The sequence below is a fragment of the Rhagoletis pomonella genome, unplaced genomic scaffold (genome assembly GCF_013731165.1).
Source record: "Rhagoletis pomonella isolate Grant_MI unplaced genomic scaffold, Rhpom_1.0 Rhpom_scaffold_00004, whole genome shotgun sequence".
In the NCBI taxonomy this organism is placed as follows: Eukaryota; Metazoa; Arthropoda; class Insecta; order Diptera; family Tephritidae; genus Rhagoletis; species Rhagoletis pomonella.
Genome location: NW_023458558.1, coordinates 54,264,607 through 54,284,214, shown reverse-complemented (window position 1 = coordinate 54,284,214; position 19,608 = coordinate 54,264,607). Strand labels below are relative to the sequence as shown.

The 19,608-nt window shown below is 38.5% G+C and overlaps 1 protein-coding gene across 1 annotated transcript in view; it reads left to right on the top strand.

Moving 5' to 3' along the window:
* Positions 1–19,608, top strand: part of LOC118737812 — a gene marked incomplete in the record, with an annotated part of 45,679 nt that overhangs the window by 14,134 nt on the left and 11,937 nt on the right. The window contains 2 exon segments of the mRNA XM_036468583.1: positions 6,222–9,768; positions 15,134–16,162. Of these exon segments, the coding sequence (XP_036324476.1) occupies positions 6,222–9,768; positions 15,134–16,162 (4,576 nt within the window).

The following is a 19,608-nucleotide window of genomic DNA, read 5'->3' as shown; positions in this document are numbered from 1 at the left end:
TTTTTTTTTTGTTTCAATAAATAGCACAATTTTCCAGAATTTTTTATTGTACATATGACTATAAGTGACCATCAGGTCAAGATATTTTTAGGGACAGTAGTCGTGAGTTCACCTTTTCTTTCTTTGCTAGACCTTCTCAAATATGTATGTACGTCATAAGAGACAAAAATTAAAAAATGTTTAATTTGATGCATGATTTTCCTAATTTAAAATAAAAACTTTTCTCGAAACTAATATCGCAATCAGCAAAACAATCGCGTGTATGCAGAAAGTGTAGCAGATGCCCTCAGAGATAAATTGGACGTGGAGCGTTACCAGAATGCTTCCAAAGTTATGGTATGAGGAGCAATGATGGAGCATGATATGTTGCGCGCCGCTTATAAATCCTTCAAACGTTTGCATGATTTTTTTTTTTTTAGTTTCTTAAATTTTTATTACACTTTGTTTTATTCTGGGTCACTCCGATTGACTCCGATTACTGTACAAAACCTTGTTTTTCTCGAACGATAATAGTTCGTAGCAGTAGTACGTAATCGTTACAACTTATTATGTTTTGGCGCTTTCGTGCGCAAAAAAAACTTGCATAGAAGTGTCCAAGAATGATAGAATACAAGATTGCGCCAATCGAGCTGAGAGTAACTGGCCGTGACGTCAATAAATACCTGAATGAGAGAGCAAGACGAACTCAACAAGAAAAAGAGGAATCATCGAACAAAAGGCAGTATTGCCATGTTTTGAATTTGAAAAAGCACCAAATATTTATTGGTGTATTTTATGGACTTTATATGCATACATAATTATATTGTAAGGATGCCGATTCAAATTAATAAAAATCAATGTTTCTTGCACGACGGTCGATTTCTTCTGGCTTGATTGAAGGTGCTGCCACATATTTTGTTGTCGCTTATGATTGTGCCATGATTTTATTTAAAATTTTGTGAAGTTGCTTACCACGCTTATGATTGCTATAAATTTTGCTTCCATTTTTTTAAGATTTTATAATTTGGTGTCTTCAAACTAAAAACAAAAGCAAAAAAACGCACCAAGCACCAAACTCAAAAATGTTCGCGTTTTGAATACCCACTAAATTTGGTGCGAAAAGCATTAAGTTGGCAACAGTGAATGTAAACAAAAGTATTTTATGACGTCAGCGATTGGGTGGATGCTGTCAAATCATAGATGAGAGGGTTAGCGGTCCGCGAATGGCGCGACCTTTATTTTCTGGATCGTGAGAAGGCAAACAAAACGAAATGAATGAAATTGCGATGTAGAGACCCTCCAAAGAAGTGTACATTCAATGCATGTTGGTTGACAATGTTCACTATTCTGTCGAATGGACCAAAGGGGACGTAGTTTCTATTTGCCTGCACAACATCTTGTAGCCTTCTAGTTTGGAGATCAGCTCTAGACGTAATAAATCTGAACTGCTCTAGTAGATCGTCATTTGCCTACTGCCACATAGAGTTTTAATTTGTTTTTAATTGAAGGAAAGTCCTATGAATTGATTTATGAAAAAAAAAAATCGTCCTAAATTTTTTTTGAGTTGATCGCACTTTAAATCTAGGTGTGTGATATGATCAGAAAATATATACAGTGACTCAAACAATCACCATGTGTTGATTTTGTTTTTAATATTCGTAATGTTTTTTCGACCCAATTTTTTTCGTTAGATATCTTTCTATAAAAATACGGTGCAAGCTTTATGCAAAAACATAAAAGTCACAGTTTCAAACTTTATAGAAAAATTTAGGCAAATTCGACAAATTTTCATCAACAGTTCAACTTTTTATCTGAATCTTTAGATTCAGTTTTATAGCGCATACAATTATAGTGTAATGAAGTGCCAGTTTCAACCTGATAAAAATCACGTTAATTTTTGAGATTTTTTTTTTTTTTTGCAGAAATTCATGCCTATATGGAAAATAATCCAAAAATCCGTCACCAAAAAAAATTCTCAAAAATCAATGGGGAAAATGCACAACACCTTCAGCCAAAAAAAAATTTTTAAAAGTCAACTCGATTTTTTAGCGTCTTGAAATTTGCACCCTAACCTACTAAATTAAATGGCTATATAAAATTGCATACCTAAAATTAAAAAAAAAAAATCTTAATAAAAAGATTAAAATTTTTGGGGCAATTTTTAAAGTTTTTTAAAGTTTGTGGGACTGGTTATGGGAGGATCCATGGAAAAGTGGAGCTCAGTGCAAAAATCATTTTCTTTATAAAACTAACAAACGTGTGGATAAGAAATTTGTAAAAATCTTGAATCAACCAAAAAATAACAAATTAAAGCTTTAAATGCATTTTTATTCGCTTTTTTTACGTTTTGAAATCAAGTTCTACGTAAATTTTTTGATTGAGTTTAAAGTAGGTTGTGTTGAATGCACTGTCAAATAATTTGCGATTCATAATTCAAGTGTTTGGCAAGACAAATATCTAGTAGAACTCATCTGCTTTTAATAAAATTGTTTTATATATCAAATTGTGTGACTGCTTTATCTATATTATGAGTTATTATTCAGCCTTATTGTCTAGTCCCATCCGTGACAAAAAAACTAAAAGTTGTTATATTTAATTACATAAGTTGAGGGGGTGTTTTCCATGTTTGTTACATAATGTTAGAAATTCATTGCAAGTATTTAGCACAATTGCATTGCCGTTTCCACGTAGTTAGATAAGCATAATTTAACAGAGAAGCATGTCCCACCCGTGACAGCTATGTGTGGTATAGTTGTCAGAGGTAGGTTTACAGGGCTGATAAGTTTTATTTGTTTATTGAGGTAGACACAGGGGAGGAGGGGGGATGCGCGAACTCGTCCATTATCTATATACCCTTGTGGTCTGCTGATTAATTTTGAGCAGTTTTTTTTTTGTTAATCGAATGCTTATAGTTTTTTAGTTAGCACATTACCTAACCAGAACCACATAAATCCGCATTTCAAACTTCTTACAAAAAATATAAAAATTCAACAAACCTTAACCTCAACAATTACACCCAAAAATTTTTAATTTTTGTTCAGAATTTATAGGTATGCAGTTTTGTAGTCCATTAAATTTAAATAGGTAAAAGTGAAAATTTCAAGACTAAGAAATCGCGTCCATTTTTAATAATTTTTTTGGCTGACGGTGCTAAGCATGACGTGAGTGAATTTATGCTATGCTTTTCACCACCATTTTCGGTACTTTTCTGTACGTACATACGTTTCTGCCGTACATTTTAGTAGGAAAATGGATCATTAAAGTATCCGGAAATGGAATCGGTAAACGGACAAAAATCCGGTTTTCATCGACTTTTTTCCGTTTTCAGATTTTTTGCTCGCTGGGTAGCTTTCAATGTGTATGTATAACTCCCACCTTAAAAGAAGCTTTGCTAATAGATCCGTGAGCAGTAATTCTGAGTAAAGCAAACAATTTTAAATGATAGGAAACAAATTTCTGTCACCTGCTGTTCAAAGCTCGTTAAAAGCGTGGTACTTCGCTTACAAGAAAGAATAAATCGCAACGGGAAATTGGCGAAGTATTATATTATACTAGCGTACCCGTGCGAATTATTCGCATCAAATGTTTTGGAATAAAATGGAAATAAATTAACTCAGGTATATGCTTCAGGAGTTTGTTTCATTGCAGTAATTACAAATGTGTAATTTTAACTGAAACCTTACAAAACTTCTTTGAAAACAATCCCAGTGGGAAAATGTAACGTATAGTAATCGAAAAAATAATCATTAAAACAACCATTTTCACATTCGAAAATGCTTTTTTTCCCCAAGGCGATGTCCTCAGAAAAGTGGGGCATTCAATTTTGCATTATCTAGTAGTAGAAATGAATGTGGTTTAATATGAAATGTTTGAAACGTTTTGAATACATTAGAATGCTGATTACATAGTTAGCAGTAATATTATCGAGAACTCATAAGAAATACATTATATTATTTATCACGCATGTAATTCATTACTACTTTTCTGACTGGGATATTAGAAAAGATAAAGTGATCATTATTTTCTCTTTGGTTGGAAGTTTCTTGGATACCCACCTAAATACATATCGTTAAATGTACGAACTATTGAAAAAGCCACGTACAGCTAGTTGCCCATGCAATCGTCACATACGATATCGTACTACTCGTCACGTAAAAATACATTTTTCGGAGTATGACATACGTGAACGTACTCTTTGTCCCATTCAGCGTATACTGTCTGACGTATCACGAAATTTGCTTTCGTATCGTTTTCGAGCCGTGAACGGATGTTACGATTCGAGCCCTGGTTACGGTAGATATAACCCTGCCCTTTGAAGCGTGTGACGTTGTGCTTTATTGATTGCCATAGGAAAGGCTACCTTTACCGCGAACTGTTTTTTTACTAAGTGGAAAGGCAGGACTGGAAAATTAATTTATTGGGTAGTAAATCCGACGAATTCAGGGAGTTCAAAAGTTCTATTGGATATAATTGATCCCTACTCACATATTGTTGAACAAAATCCGAACAGAGGTAAATCTTTTCTCCACCAAATCACAGATTGGAAATAAAATGCGCATTCATTTTTATGCAATCATCATTTTTTTAACATAAAATCGCTGCTGAATAAATGTGTGGAGTATTTTGTTATCATTGATTTGCGTGATATTGAATAGGTCAAAACATTATATATTAAGAAGATGAAGATAAGGATACCGATAAAAGCAAAGAAAATGGTATAGATAGCGACACAGAGGCCTGGGAACTATTTCGGGATTTTCAGTATTCTCGGGGCTAATCGATATAAGAGTCGATATTTTTATGGATTTTGTTATTGATATTTTTTATCTATTTTGTTATCGATTTGGGTATCGATTTTCTTATCGATGTGGATATCGTTTTTATAATCGATATTTTTATTGGTTTTCGGAATCTTCGGGATTCTCGGAATTTTTGGGGATCCCGTAATAGTCTAAAAATCCCAAAGTCTCGAAAATCCCGAAATTGTCCAAAAATCCCGAAGGAGACTAAAAATCTTGAAGTAGTCCCGAAGATTCCGAAAATCCTGAAGAAGTTTCGAAAGTCCCTAATTAGTCTCAAAAATCCCAAGGAATCTCATAGAACTGGAAGTTGGAAGATACTTGAACATCTTATTTGCGTTGCATAACAAAAGTATTATTTAGTTGTAAAATTACGAAAATATTTATTTCTAATTTGGTTGACAAATTAACTCACGAATCACAAATCAAATAGTATTTCTTAATTGATAGCGGATTTTAAATCAATAAGGATTTAAAATCACGCAACCCTACCAGCGCATGACCGTGACGTTGACGTTGCTTCTCTCTCTCTCTCTATCAACAGCAAATTTGATATGTTTCTACGCACTTCTACGGTACCCTGCGTACACGTTCGTGGGTAACCGCGATCTAACACTTATTTTTATCTCTCCCAGCTATAAGTGTACGAGACCAACAGCAGAGGAAATTATATGCAAATAACCCTTTTCCACTGAGAGGAGCGCTTATCTACAAAAAATAAACCCCCTGTTCTGTTTTGTGGGTTATTTTTCCTCTTAAATAGTGACGGTTAATTTGGGACACTTTCAAGGTGGAGAGGGTTATTTTAATACTTTTAGAAAGTTGGCAACCCTCTTCAAAATTGTTACTTCGAGTTAAGAGTGCATTTAAATGCCTTTTATTCGCTGAACGCATTTACGCTATTTTTATTTTTTAACTCAACCGGTGAAACTGTCATTCAAAATGGTGTTTCAATCGTTCAATTAGATGGAGTATTATGGAAGATATGGCGCTTTACTAGCCGGATACGGTGCTTTCAGCTTTTAAAAATCCATTTTCTTTAATAAATAACTAAATTTGAAAAACGCGACTATTTTGCGCATGTATGTCGGCATTCATCGAGGCCACGCAATGAGCGGCAAAGCGGCGAGAGTCTGAGCGGCGCCATACAGAAATGCCGCTCATCCGCTCAGAAATACCGCTCAGTGCCTGTCCACTTCAAGACTATTTCATATGTTTTAATTTTAAGACGCTCAGCTGCTCATTGCGTGGCCTCGACCTAACTGTCCCATTTTGGATGTGAGTTACCTATAAAGCAATGAATTAATAATTAAACGTATGTATTTTTTGTCGTTGTTTTGAACTGAACCTTTATCTTTTTTTATCTGCATTGATTTAAACTATCCAATTTTGAAATGTTACTTACTGTGTATATATATGTACATACATGTATTTCTTCACTAGGAGTGCAATCACGCTCGTATGAACGAGACGCGCGATAGGCTACGCAAAAAGTTGTCGCAGCTGGTAAATGCGCGCAAAAATATGAAAGCTGCAGCATCCGCAGCAGCTACTGGTGATCAGCAGCAGCCGCCAACGCAGCCAGAGGCGACACCAAGCACCAGCACTAAACAGCCACCTTCATTGAAGGCGGTAGCAAAAGCAGCGGCAGCAGCTACCGCCGCCAATTCCAAACCGCATAGTACTACTGGTAACAAATTGGAGGACGATGACGACAGCTTAGTGTGTTTAAGTACATTGTGCAAGCGTATTAGCCATTTGCATATGAATGCAACATCCGTCGCTGGGCAAGCGGCGCAGTCTACAACAGCCTCGGCCCCTACAGCAACGCAAAGTGCTGTGGGTAAAAAAGCTACTTCGTCGGCGGCGACGGCAACAGGTTCATCCGGAACTCCACCGGCAAAGAAGCCTGCAAATTCGGGACCGAATGCTGCTGCCTGGGAGGCGGCGAATCGTGAGGTCAACAGCACCAGAGGCGCTAGTACCAAAAACGCTGCAGGTGGAAGTGATAAGGGCGGTGGCAGCACTTCACGAGATTTGAGTGTGCTCAGTGTATATCTAAACAGCTATTCGAAAGAGTTCCTAGATAATTATTCACGCGATCAATCGAAAGTACGCAAATGGATAAACGAAACACTGAGCTACATCGAAGGGGGCCCTAGCGGAAGCAATGGCACCGGTAAAAAGGCTCAACCGCAACCCACTAACCCGAAGAAGGCTGCTAAAAAAGCAAAACAAAAGCAACGCAAAGAGGAAGAAAAGCGTATAACGGAACTGCAGGATTTGCGTGGCCAATTTCATGATATCTATTTCAAGGAATTCACTGACAAACAGAAATTGAAACTGCTAAAGTCTAGTAAGAAACGCGACAAGAAGCAAATCGCTGACCTCGAGACGAACATCAAAAAGCTGCAACGTGCAAAAGCAAAAGTAGAAACTGTGATATTGGAGTTGATTGCCACTTTAAAACAGACCAACGCTGAATTTAGATTTTCTTATTTGCCGACAAAGGAACAACAAATAGAAAAGTTAAAATCAATCGAAGAGAATGCAACTACAGGTACCGGAAGTAGCGCAAGCGCATGCGCCAATGCCAGTACAAACGCAAATTTGCCCTCCACATCCGCCAATGCCAATGGTGGCATTAACAACCTGAATGTTGCTTCTGGCATTGCGCAGGGCAATAATAACTACACGCTGCCATCTGCGTTTGCTCATGCCAATGTGCCAGGGGCTACTTTTTCTCCCTATCAAATAGACTTCCAGTCGTCACAAAGCGGCGCGCTAAATGCCGGCGCTGCCACGGCGGGCTATGGCATGATACGCACACCCCTGCCAGCACCCATGTGCTATGCGCCACCACCGCATCAAACACTCTCCCCCGATGTGGTTGCTGCAATGGCGGCCAACGCCGCTTGCAACTCAAATGCGGACCCCTCTAAACGTATTGTCACAATACGCCGCGTTAACTTGCCAAACGTGCCGGAACCACGCGTCACGGTCACCGCCAAGGGTAGCTCGCCAGATAAGGATAAGTTGCTCTACACATTCGTCAATGGGCAGCTGGTGCCAACTACCGCGCCGCCAATGACGCAACTTCCCATACAGCAGTTATCGAATGTCACAGAGCCGCGCGTCACTATAAGTACAAAGGCCAGTCCTGCAGACAAAGATAAGTTGCTATACACGTTCATCAATGGACAAATGGTGCCAACTTCGGCCCCGCCAATGACGCAATTGCCCTTACAGCAAATACCGTTGCCACTGCCAATGCAAGCGCCGCCACCACCACCGCCCATTGTCGCCAGTGAAATTCCGGCGTCACTAGCAATACCACCACCACCTCTGTCTAAAACGCAACTGAAAAAGGAGCGACGCAGAGCGGCAAAATTGGCAGCTGAGGAGGCGGCAGTTGCTGCTGAAGAAGAACTACTACGGCAAGAGCAAGCGCGTGCGCGCCTGGAGAAATCGAACAGTCAGCAAAAAGCGGGCAAGAAGTCTAAGCCGAAAGCGGTCGAAGCTGTGGAACAGCGGGATGTAGCCGCAATGCCCAATTCAAAATCAAAGAGGAATTCTAGCAGGAATGTCGTTACGCCCTCGGCATCAACTACATCCGTATCCACAGCAGAAGCGGTCGAAGGGGCACCTAAGAATGCTGGGAAAGCAGCAACACATGCGGTGCAACGCCGTTCAGCTTCCACAACTACTTCATGCTCTGCAGCCACATCGCTATCAGCTACTCCAGTCAATAGTCAAATGAATACGCGCGAAAACTCTGTAAGCAGTCATAAACCGGGCGCATCGGGAGCTGAAGGAGGAAAGAAAGGCAAATTGGCAACGCAGCAACAGAAGACTCAAAGTCAGGTTCAAAAGCCGGCAGCATCACAAAAGAAACAGAAAGCAGCAAGTAAACAGCTTCAGCAAAAGGACATTCAAGAGCAATCGAGTAAGGGCAACGGAGGCAATAAAAAAATGGATGAACCGAAGAAAATAGAGAGGGCGCCAACCCCTCCGCCAGAGCCAACAGCAATAGTGGAAGATGACGCTGAATTGAAAGAGCGAAAGAAGCGCAGAAAGGAGCGAGTACGCCGCACAAGGCTCGTTGACAACGGACAATTTGACAATAACCCTTTTGCTACATTGCATACGCAAGACTCAGACTCAGATTGGGACTCAGCTTTATCAAGCTTGGGTGAGGAGGATAACGAAACAGACTCAGAAAATCTGCAGCAACAAAAACAAGTTGCCGCTGTGCAGCAAAAGACAACCGTACAACCGCCTTCATCTAAATCCAAGAATACTCCAAAAGCAACACCGGCTCAAGCGCCTAAACCGGAGCCGACGATTCCCACCGCGGCGGCGGCAAACACCACATCTGTTGTCCCGAAGGCTAAAAGTAAGGTGAACGAGCCGAATATAAAAGAAAATCGTAACGCTAATCAACAAAACGCAAGACAACAGAACAAGCGAGGCCAACATGAACAACGAAGGGATGATGTTGTCAACAAGAAACAACAACAACAACCACCGTCACAAATACCACAGAAACCGCAGCAGCAGCAAATGGCGCAACCAAAAAATCGCCCAGCGACGCAATCACAACGCAGGGGCGATAAAGACAGAGAGCGTGAACTTGATCGGGAACAGTTTAACGCGAAAGGAAAGCCAAAGGGTAAGGAAAATGTGCAAACAAGTCAAGGTAGCAAACATGTTAGCGGAGGTGGAGGAGGAGGCAGAGTGGTTAGTAGTGTTTCACACCGCGAACTACCTTCAAAATCGGGCCGTCAATCCTCTCGGCAGCAAAAGACTACTGACACCGGATCCCAAAAGCAAACACAGCCGCAGGGACAGTTACAAGATCCGCCACGAACCAGGGGAGGGCGTGGCAGTAGAGGAGGGGGTGGCGGTAACGGAGGTGGCGACGGTGGGGGAAGCGATTCACGGCCGAAACGTGGTGGCGGGCGCTATGAGCGCAGCGGACGTGGTTCAGGTAAGTTTGTAAAAATTGTAAAAGAGTTTCATTAAAAAAAAATCGTCATCATAAAAGGCCCTATTTGAAAATTTGTCGGAAATGCGGTATTTTGAATATTCCACAATTCAAAGTCATAACTTCGAACATACCAAATACAATGACATCTTTAGATCGGTATGTACATATGCCTATGTAAGTTTAAAATGTTTTTAATCCTCTACAATGTTAAATTTGTCAAATAGGGCCTTTCTCACGTTCTGCAAATCGATTAGGGCACTATTTTCGGGCTTTCGGTTTTTAAATCGTTTTATGCGTTCTGTAACTGGTTACGGTTTCCTAACATCGCAAAATTGCTATAAGTTTACTTTTTTATTTTCCGCAACGTATATACCGGCGTGGCCGCTGTGCAAATGGAGAAAGACAAAGAGAAATTTTTACTTCTAGTGTGAACACCCAGAAATATCTTTTTGTCACTTTCCATAAATCAGTTTCAGCTGAAAGAGCGCAAAGCGGAAATATATTTCAATTTGCTTGTGATAGTATAGGAATTTTAAATTTTTGTGCTGCAATTGTTGTCAAAATATTCTATTGTGGGTGTTCACACTTGCCGGCTAGCGGGTTATTTGGTTTTATTATTCCATAGTAGGGGTATTCATATAACACGATAAACGTAAAAGTGAAAAAATTATAAATTCCATACAAAAATATAAGTTTATCAAGTTTTGTCGGCAGTATGAGGTTTGCTGAATAGCCCTAATTTATTTTATTGTTGTAGACTGGTTAACAAAATAACCACATAACCAGATAACCTGATGACCAGGCAAGTGTAAACATCCACATTGTTTAATTCTATATCAAAAATGCTTGAAATTAGTTATTTTTTGGAATTAAATTGTCAAGTTATCAATATTAAATTAATCTTCAAATGGAAAATAATGTTAATTATAACCAATATTTCTTTTGTTTTAATTAATGTTAGTTCTTGCTTTATATTATTTTAACAAAAATAGCAATAATAATAGCCCGACAATAAGCGGGCTTCTCTGGAAACACGGAAATAATAATTGTGCTGATTAAGGGTTCTGATCCTCAAGCGCAACCTTTATCTACTCAAAACAAGCGAAAGCCCAAGCAAAAATTGTGATTTTTACCAATTTTTATAATGCCTCCCTAGGGACCCATTCCTTTTCCTCTGTTACCAGCATCGCGACCCGCGTTGAATACTTTCAGAGCTGGATCGCTTCTGTCCATTCGTATGACATGACCGAGCCAGCGTAGCCGCTGGATTTTATTCCGCTGCAATATGTCTATATCGTTGTAAAGCTCTTGCAACTCATCGTTAAACCTTCTGCGGTGTTCGCCATCACCTACGCGCAAATGCCCGCAAATCTTTCGCATAATTTTTCTCTCGAATACTTCAAGAGCCGCCTCATCGAATGTTTTATTGTTCATGTCTCCAGCACGTGCCTGATGAGTGACTTATAGAGTGTGATTTTTGTACGACGAGAGGGGACTTTTCTTCTCAACTGCCTATTCAGTCTAAAGAAATACTTGTTGGCAAGAGTGAGTCTCCGTTGGGTTTGAAGACTGACATTTTCGTCAGTCAAGTCGTCTACTTTTTCAAATATGTAACTGTCAACAGTGATGTGGCTGCCGAGGCGCTTATGATCTGACTGTTTGTCTGATGACAGGAGAGTTTGCCGTTTGATGGAAGGTTTCAAGAACAGGGCGAACTTCTGTAAGAACAACATTGCCGACCTAGTGACCGATGTCCAGAACGTGGATGAAATACTTTTCCACTCTACTGCGGCCGGTTTGAAAACGTTTATCTCAAAAAAAATATTGGGCGTTCTTAAATCAAATTCTGAAATAAGGCGTTCTTCAAAAATTTGCTGACATAGGGCGTTTTCGAACCGGCTGCCGAGATAGGTCGATCATCCATTCAGCCGTCGAAGTAGTGTAGAAGGCGAACCCAAGCCCCCAGTTGTTGACGATGGAGTCGATGTCCCACCGCCTGACTATGACGAGGTACGAATAGAAATTACGTGGCTGAAAAATTACAACGCTGCTGGGGCTGGCGGACTGCCAGCCGAGCTATTTAAGTACGGCGGCGAGGAGCCGATAAGGTTCCTGCATCAACTCTTTCGCAAAATATGGTCAGATGAATGCATACCCGACGAGAGAATGTTTTACCATAAGATAACGAAGAATATGGATAACCCTTATGACAAGAATGAGAAAAATCGAAGTTTAAGGAGGGAGAATAAGCATTAAATTTGGACAGCGCCCTCCTTAAATGAGCATTCCTCTCATTTAGCAACACCCACAAAAACAATTCATTACAACAAAGAATACGTGAGGGAACATTAAAGTGAATTTTCATGAGGTGGTGGAGGCAATCGATAGGGCCTGCAATTATGTTTATCAAACGCAAAGCCCATCGACAACAGAGTACGCCTAGACTCTAAGGTCACGAGATTTATCAATGAACAACAATGCCTCTATCTCGCGATAGCATCGATTGTTTCTGGCACAGCAACCGTTTTTGGACAACCTTCTCGAAATTCATTCTGGCAAAGAAGATGGCGTTTCACAGTGGCTAAGTGTGGTGGTTCAACGCCAAAAGTCGAAGTAAGTTGATCAATGCACCAACGCCAAAAGTCGAAGTAAGTTGATCAATGCACTCCTTTCTCAATACTCCACTTCGAAAATCGTAATAAATCATCGCACGAAAATTTTCATGAGTTAATTTCACGACTTGATTCCATCTTTTGGGCGAGATGCAAAAAAGATGCGGTATGCCCGCGAAACTAATACGGCTGTGTAAAATTATCGTTGAATAATACCACCAGCTCCGTCAGAATTGGGAAGGACCTCTCCAAGCCGTTTGATACGGCGCAAGGTTTCTCTTTCGTGTGATTTGTTTAACCTAATATTGGAGAATACGAGCTGCAGAACTGAACCGCTCAGCCACAATTCTTTTTAAGAGCGTACAATTGCTGGGGTCTGCCGTCGACTTCGGCTTAATCGGTAAAAACATCGGTGGAAACAACAGGTGGATAAAGACTTGTCTTCACTTGGAATTTCCAATTCGCGGCAGTTATGACAGAAGACTGAAGTGCTCTGTTGGACGCGGCCAAAATCGCCTAGGTGGTTACAGCTCTAATTAAGAAGAAGATGTTTACATGAAAAGTTTATTAATAGATGTAAAATTTATAACAGTAAGCGCTAGTTTTTTCGTGCACGGTTAAATCTGACTGCTTTATACTAAGATTAGCCAATAAAATGTCAGCCAGCTGTTAAATAGTATGTGTAGGGCTCTTTATATTCGATTACTAGTCGCTTGTGTTCGATTATTCGAATATTTGCAGTCAGAGGCGAAAGAACACAAAAAAAAATATTTTTTCAGAGATTACAGAAAAGATCGCTAGGTATGAAAAAGATTTGTCAGCACCATCAATACATCTTGCGGAACCTAGCTTAGCTTCTCCTGACTCTGGCGAGATGCTCGTTTCACCCAATAATGGAAATTTCCGTAGGATGCTGAAACTAATAGCTCAGAATGACCCCCAGACATATCAAAGAAATTGGAAATAAGGGACGAGTGCAAATGAATTATTTATCCTAAATAACCTGCGAGGAAATAATAACTTTGAGGGGTGAGAAAGTACAGGCAAAAATAATAATTCCATCTCTGTTCATATACGAGACTGCCGTGGTTAGTCGTTTGATACTCGATGCAACATGAGTGGCAAGTACAAAGGCATTCAGACAAGAATTTTAAAAGAAAACACGCCGTCAGAAGTCTATAATTACCGATACTGTTAAAATTAAAATATAATTGTTTTTTTTTTTTCAAATTAATTGTAAGTAATTATTAACTCAAAAAAATGCTCCCACATGTATAACGGCTCCGCGCCCCCACATTCTTAATCCGGCCCTGTTTGCAGTACATGAATTTATTTTTAGTTCACATTGTTACGTCGCTATATGGATCCGCATTCGTTGAAGGCACTCTAAAAGATCCGCGCTCCACATTTTATATATTTATTACAGATGTGCACTCGCTTTAGGTGATTGGCTAAGGACGTAGTGGAGTGGTGAAAGCCAAAGAATGCATCATAAATGGAGCACGTAAGGCTACGGTTACTATGCATGCGTATTCTGACTTATTTTTTTGTTTCGGTGAAATCGTCAGAACAATTTTTCGTCAGAATACGCATGCATATTAACCGTAGCCTAACGTTATTATAGTCAGAACTTTTTTTAAAAAAGCCCCAAACCCATATCACTTTTCTTCCGCTCACTTTAATAAATAAAAGATATAAATTGAAAAGTCACAAGTATATCCAACGTTGGAATTATAAAAAAAAATATTTGAATAACCGTTATTTTCACTATAATCACTTATAGCAACTAAAAAGTGCTGTGATCAAGGATCATATTATCGTCTGTTTAACAGCGTCCTAACAGGTCTATTCTGCACCTTACCGATAATTTTCTAACTGGAAAATTGTATTACCAAAAAGTGTTACCACTTCTTGTCACTGCCATTGTAGGTACGTTGGTAATGCAACCAAAATGGTCAGCAATTCAGTTATGAAGATTTGTAATAATTCCGGTATTGCATACATACATATTTCACGGGGGAATATTTTGGTACCAACTAATGAGATGGCAACAAAATGTACCGGTAACAAAAGTGCACAGAATGGGAAAAGGATTTAAAAATTGGCAGGAACTTTATTTACCGGTTACCGAATTTTTTCTTGCCAGCGCAGAGAAAAAAAAATTACATGGGTCAAATGACCAAGCAAAATTACGAGGAAACCGAGAGCGAAAAATTGTCAAATCGGTCGTACAACATAAATGTCGAAGCACAATTACATTTGATGCCGTTTGCCAAAATTAAGGCACACTCACATTGTGGCATAACTTTCGCGTCCCAATAGTCCCAAAGCCTCGAAATAATTCTGAAAATTCAAAGGTAGTCCCGAAATGATGTTTCGATTTTTATATTCCTCTGACATATCCCACTTAATTCACTTAGCACAGTGTCGAAAACACTAATCACTTCTGGTCTATATTTTTGAAACGATGATATAATGAATCCCGGACTCGCAGCTAACTTTATTGATATCGCCATAGACGTTTCTTTCATTTAGTACTTCTAAGAAAGCATTTTTTCTTAAGCGATAGTTGGCAAGAAATCTGAAATCAACGAATTGCATACTCTTAAAACATAATCTTTTGAACTGTAACTTCGGTTCCGATTCCAAACCGTACGATTTGCAGAATATGCTGCATGTTATTTGATTACTGAAATTAAATAAAAACGTATATCCCCAATGTTTTCCTAATTTTTTCTGATTCCCTTTATAAGGTGGTGGTGGTGGAAACGGCAACCAAAATTCCAATCGTCATTCTGCCGAGCCCAGTCAACAAATGTCAGGCTCCGGTGCTGAGAGTAAACCACTCTCCAAGCGCGCACAGCGACAAGCGCAACGTAATAAAAAATTCCAAAAGCAACAACATCTGCATCACAATTATGAGGATTGCGGAGCTGGCATACCGAACAATATGGGCTACTTCAACCCAGACGAAGTTGTGATACCACCATCGCCTCAGCCAGTCTTGCAGCAGCAACAACAACAACAGTATAACAACTTACCCCAACAGCTACAAGCGCTGCACATTGGTGGCAATCTAAGTGTTAAAGTAAACGGTCAACCACCGATGCAACCCAGTTACGCGAGTGTAAGTAATGGCAGCAATAATGGCGGCTACCAAGGCATGGTGCCCGCTCTAAGCATAATGGACCAGCTAAATCGAGGTGTTCAAGTAGAAAACCTCTCACTGCCACCCGGCATCACGCTCACTAAGGTGGATCCTGTGAAGAGCGAGCAACTGCGTCAAAAATCAGAGTCTATACGTAAATTGTCGAAACCGTTACAACAACAGGCGCAACAGTCGCAATCATTCCATCACAAAGCTGGTGCGACGATAATCGCACCAGGTGGCAATTACTTTGGTGCTGCACCATATGCTGGCGTTGCTGCTGCAGCCGCTGCTCTGGAGCAGAGCGGCATCATTATGGTAGAGGCAAATCCAGCCAGTGGCAATAACAAAAAAGACCATACAAAATCAGGTGTTGGTGGTGGCCAGGCGCCGCCCAGTGGCAAACCATCGAAGAGTAAGAAACGGCGTAACAAATCAAAGCAAGAAAGCAATGCACGCGCTGCTGCCGCCGCTCAAGCTGCTGCAAACGCTATCGGCAGTGTTGGTGATAGTGGAGCAGCTCAGAATGCCAACGGACAGCCGAAAATGATAACGTTACGCAATCCGATGTTTCACGGTGGAGCGGCAAGCGCTGCCGCAACCATACTACAGCAACAACCGGGATTAATACCAGGTAAGCGACTATTTTAAGAAAATTATTATGACCTTATTCATAACACAGGCCAAAAAAAAAATGGGAAAAAAAATCTTGGCGCGGCAAATGTTAAAGCTGTTTTTGATACGACTTTTTGGTGCTGATTAGGGAGGTTCCATGGGAAACTGAACCTCGCGCAAAAATTATTTTCTTTATAAAATTAACAAAAATGTGGATAAGATATTTGTAAAAATCTTGAGTCAAAAAATTACAAATTAAATATTTAAATGCATTTTTTATTATTTTTTTTTACGTTTTGAAATCAGGTTCGAAGTAAATTTTTTGAGCGAGTTTAAAGTAGGTTGTGTTGAAAATAATTTCAAATAATTTGCGATGCATAACACTGATAAACAGTGGTTGTGTTAAACAAAATTAAGTTTTTTTTAGATACTACTACCTAACCGCATATACACCTCATACTTAGTTTTATTCAGTTTATTCAGTTACCCTCAGTTTTTTTTTTTTTTAAATTGACTGAAGTGATTACGCGTATTATTTATTAGTATTGACATTAAAACGGTATTTTGATATTTCTAAATATCGTACGAAGATGCCCAGAGTGTATGTAAATCATCCTGAAAACTTTTGTTATATTTGCAGTCAAATAACTGTTAAAAGTCAATGGCTTCGTAAAAAAACAACAGAAGAAAACAGAAATTTCCAAGAAATTAAAGAGGGAAATTTGTAGGGCCACAAATTAGAGACATATTGGAACAGGTAGAAGAAAAACTTAATCCGATCAAAAAATCCGCATATATGCAAAATGTCGCTCAAGATAAGCTTCTTACACTCACATTTAAATTGTTTCCTGAAAATTTGGGTGCCGTTAGCGACGAACACGGCGAGCGGTTCCATCAGGATATATATATCATAGAAAAATGGTACCAAGGCAAATGGAATCCAAAGCTGATTACTGTTGGGCACTAAAAAGAGATGCTAAATATTTCCGAAAATCCTCAGTAAAATTAAAGATTATTTATTTTTATTAATTAAATAAAGTTTTCAAGCGTATTTCATTAAATTTTACTTAAATGCCGTGGAAAAACAAACTGTAGGTGACAGAATTATTTAAATAATGTGGATTAGTTACAGGTTAGGTGCTAGTACAAAATAACCCTTTCAATTTCAGTTAACTTTTATTAAATTTACTTTTTGCTTCAGTGTAATTCGTGTTTGTTAAGAAAAATATAGAGTAGAAGTCATCTGCTTTTAATAAAATTGTGCGAGTTCTTTATCTATATTAAGAGTTATTACTAAACAGTATTGTTCTTGTCCCACCTGTGACAAAAAAAAGCTAAAAGTTGCTATATTTAATTACAGAAGTTGAAGTTGTGTTTCGTTTTTGTTACATAATGTTACAAATTCATTGCAAATGTTTACCACAATTGCGTTTTCATTTTCACATAGTTGGATAGGACTAATTCAACAGTAAAGAATGTCCCACCCGCGACAACTACCTATATACACTTGTGGTCAGCTGATTAAGTTAAGTGACATTTTTACCATTTTTGGCAATTTTCCTTTATTTATTTAATGTTTATATTTTTATTTTATAAAAGTCTAGCACATTACATAACCAGCACCACATAAATCCACATTTCAAACTTCGTACAAAAATTATAAAAACTCAATAAACTAACAATTACACCCAAAAATTGTAACTTTTTGTTCAGAACTTTTAGAAGATAAGACGTGAATGAATTGAACTTCTACTTGGCTTCTGATATTTTTTAATAAATGATCTTCAACATGGACCACATTTAAAGCTCCTTTTCATATAAAAATTCGTACGTGTCCCACCCGTGACGAACGTTGTCCTAGCCGTGACAGAGGAATTTCGGATTTTTTTTATAGTAAAGCAATGATTTTTGTTGTAGTTTTTGCTTTGTTTGTATTCGTGGTTCTTTGTATTATTATAAGGCATCAAGTTCACACAGAAAAGGGAAATAAATTCGCAGAGTTTCCGTAAAATATATCTGCTTCAAAACGCAGGTTCTTTTTTATGTCCCGCCGGTGACAGATGAAATAACTCAGGAATTTTTTTTTGTATTTTGTAATAACCAGGGTACGAAAATAAACTGTACAAAACAATTCCCATTTGCTCATCGATCATCATATCATTTGTGGTTTTGTACAGTTTTGTACATAGTCAGAAACAAATTGTAAGATTCACTGTCATTTTCCCCAACGAGAAACTGCGCAACACCCTCCGCAAAAAAACAATATCATAATCAGCGACCCCAAATACCCATTAATACCAAGATAAAAATAAATTCGTAAATATATATAAAATTTTTGTATCTCGCATAAAGTCCCACAGATTTTTTGAGGTTAGACGCTGGAGCAAAACGGACTTCGTATTCGTGTTCAGCGAACCCAAAAACATATGAAATACCTGGTCGGGTCAAAAGAACCTTTCATCGATTTTTTTTTTGGTCCTGTGTTATTAAAGCCCTGTTCGTGTGCGCAATATCCAGTAAATCCAGTACTAATTTTACTGTTTTTTTTATTGGATGTCGTTTTCATACCCAAAAACTTGCAAGAAACTAACAAAAGAGGGGAAATTGAGAGAGCAAAAATGACAGCTGAACGTGCAAGTTTTACTGAATTTTTACTGGACAAATTTTTACTAGCAACTACTATTTGCTAGAAGAAAAACAGCTGATGGCATGATGCTTAATGTAATTCACATTAACAAAATAATTGTTTGTGGTGCTTTTAGAGTTGTAATTGACAAAATAAACCTATTTAAATATATAAGATGGAAAATACTAGTTTTCTAAGAAAATTGCATCGTAAAATAACAAATTAATCAGCCGTTCATAAAACTAGCAACTTCTTGCTGGTTTTGCGTTTTCGTACTTTCTTGCATATTTCACTCATTGGGTGTAAATATTGGCTTACTCTCCGAAATTTCGTTACTGACTAGTTACTGGATATTTTTTGCTGGAGGATACGAAAACACAACTTAAATAGCAGATGAATTAGGTATATGAGGTTTGTCACAAATTCACTCGGCTGTGGTGGCCGCCAAACAGTACTTTACTATACCAAAACAAATATTTGAATTTTGCAGTGCATCAACGCAAGCCGGATTTGTTGGTACAACCCTGCAAACCAAAGTTCCCGAAATCTTAAGGAAATCGTTAGGAGTATCTCATTTCTGTAACGATTTTTTTACGAATTTTCAAAGAAAATTATATGAAGTGGTTGACACGAACTCGTAAAGAAATTTCTGTACGAAAAATAAAGAAAATTCTGGAAAAATTCTGAAAGATATTCTTCACATAGCAGCATTATTTTCGTTGCTTCACAGATTTTCTTCCGAAATTTCGTAAAAGAATGGAAGTGTGCGTAATTTATTTCATTTTAGAAAATTCGGAAAAAAATCGAATTAAATCTTATCGAATTTTTTTTAATTTCTT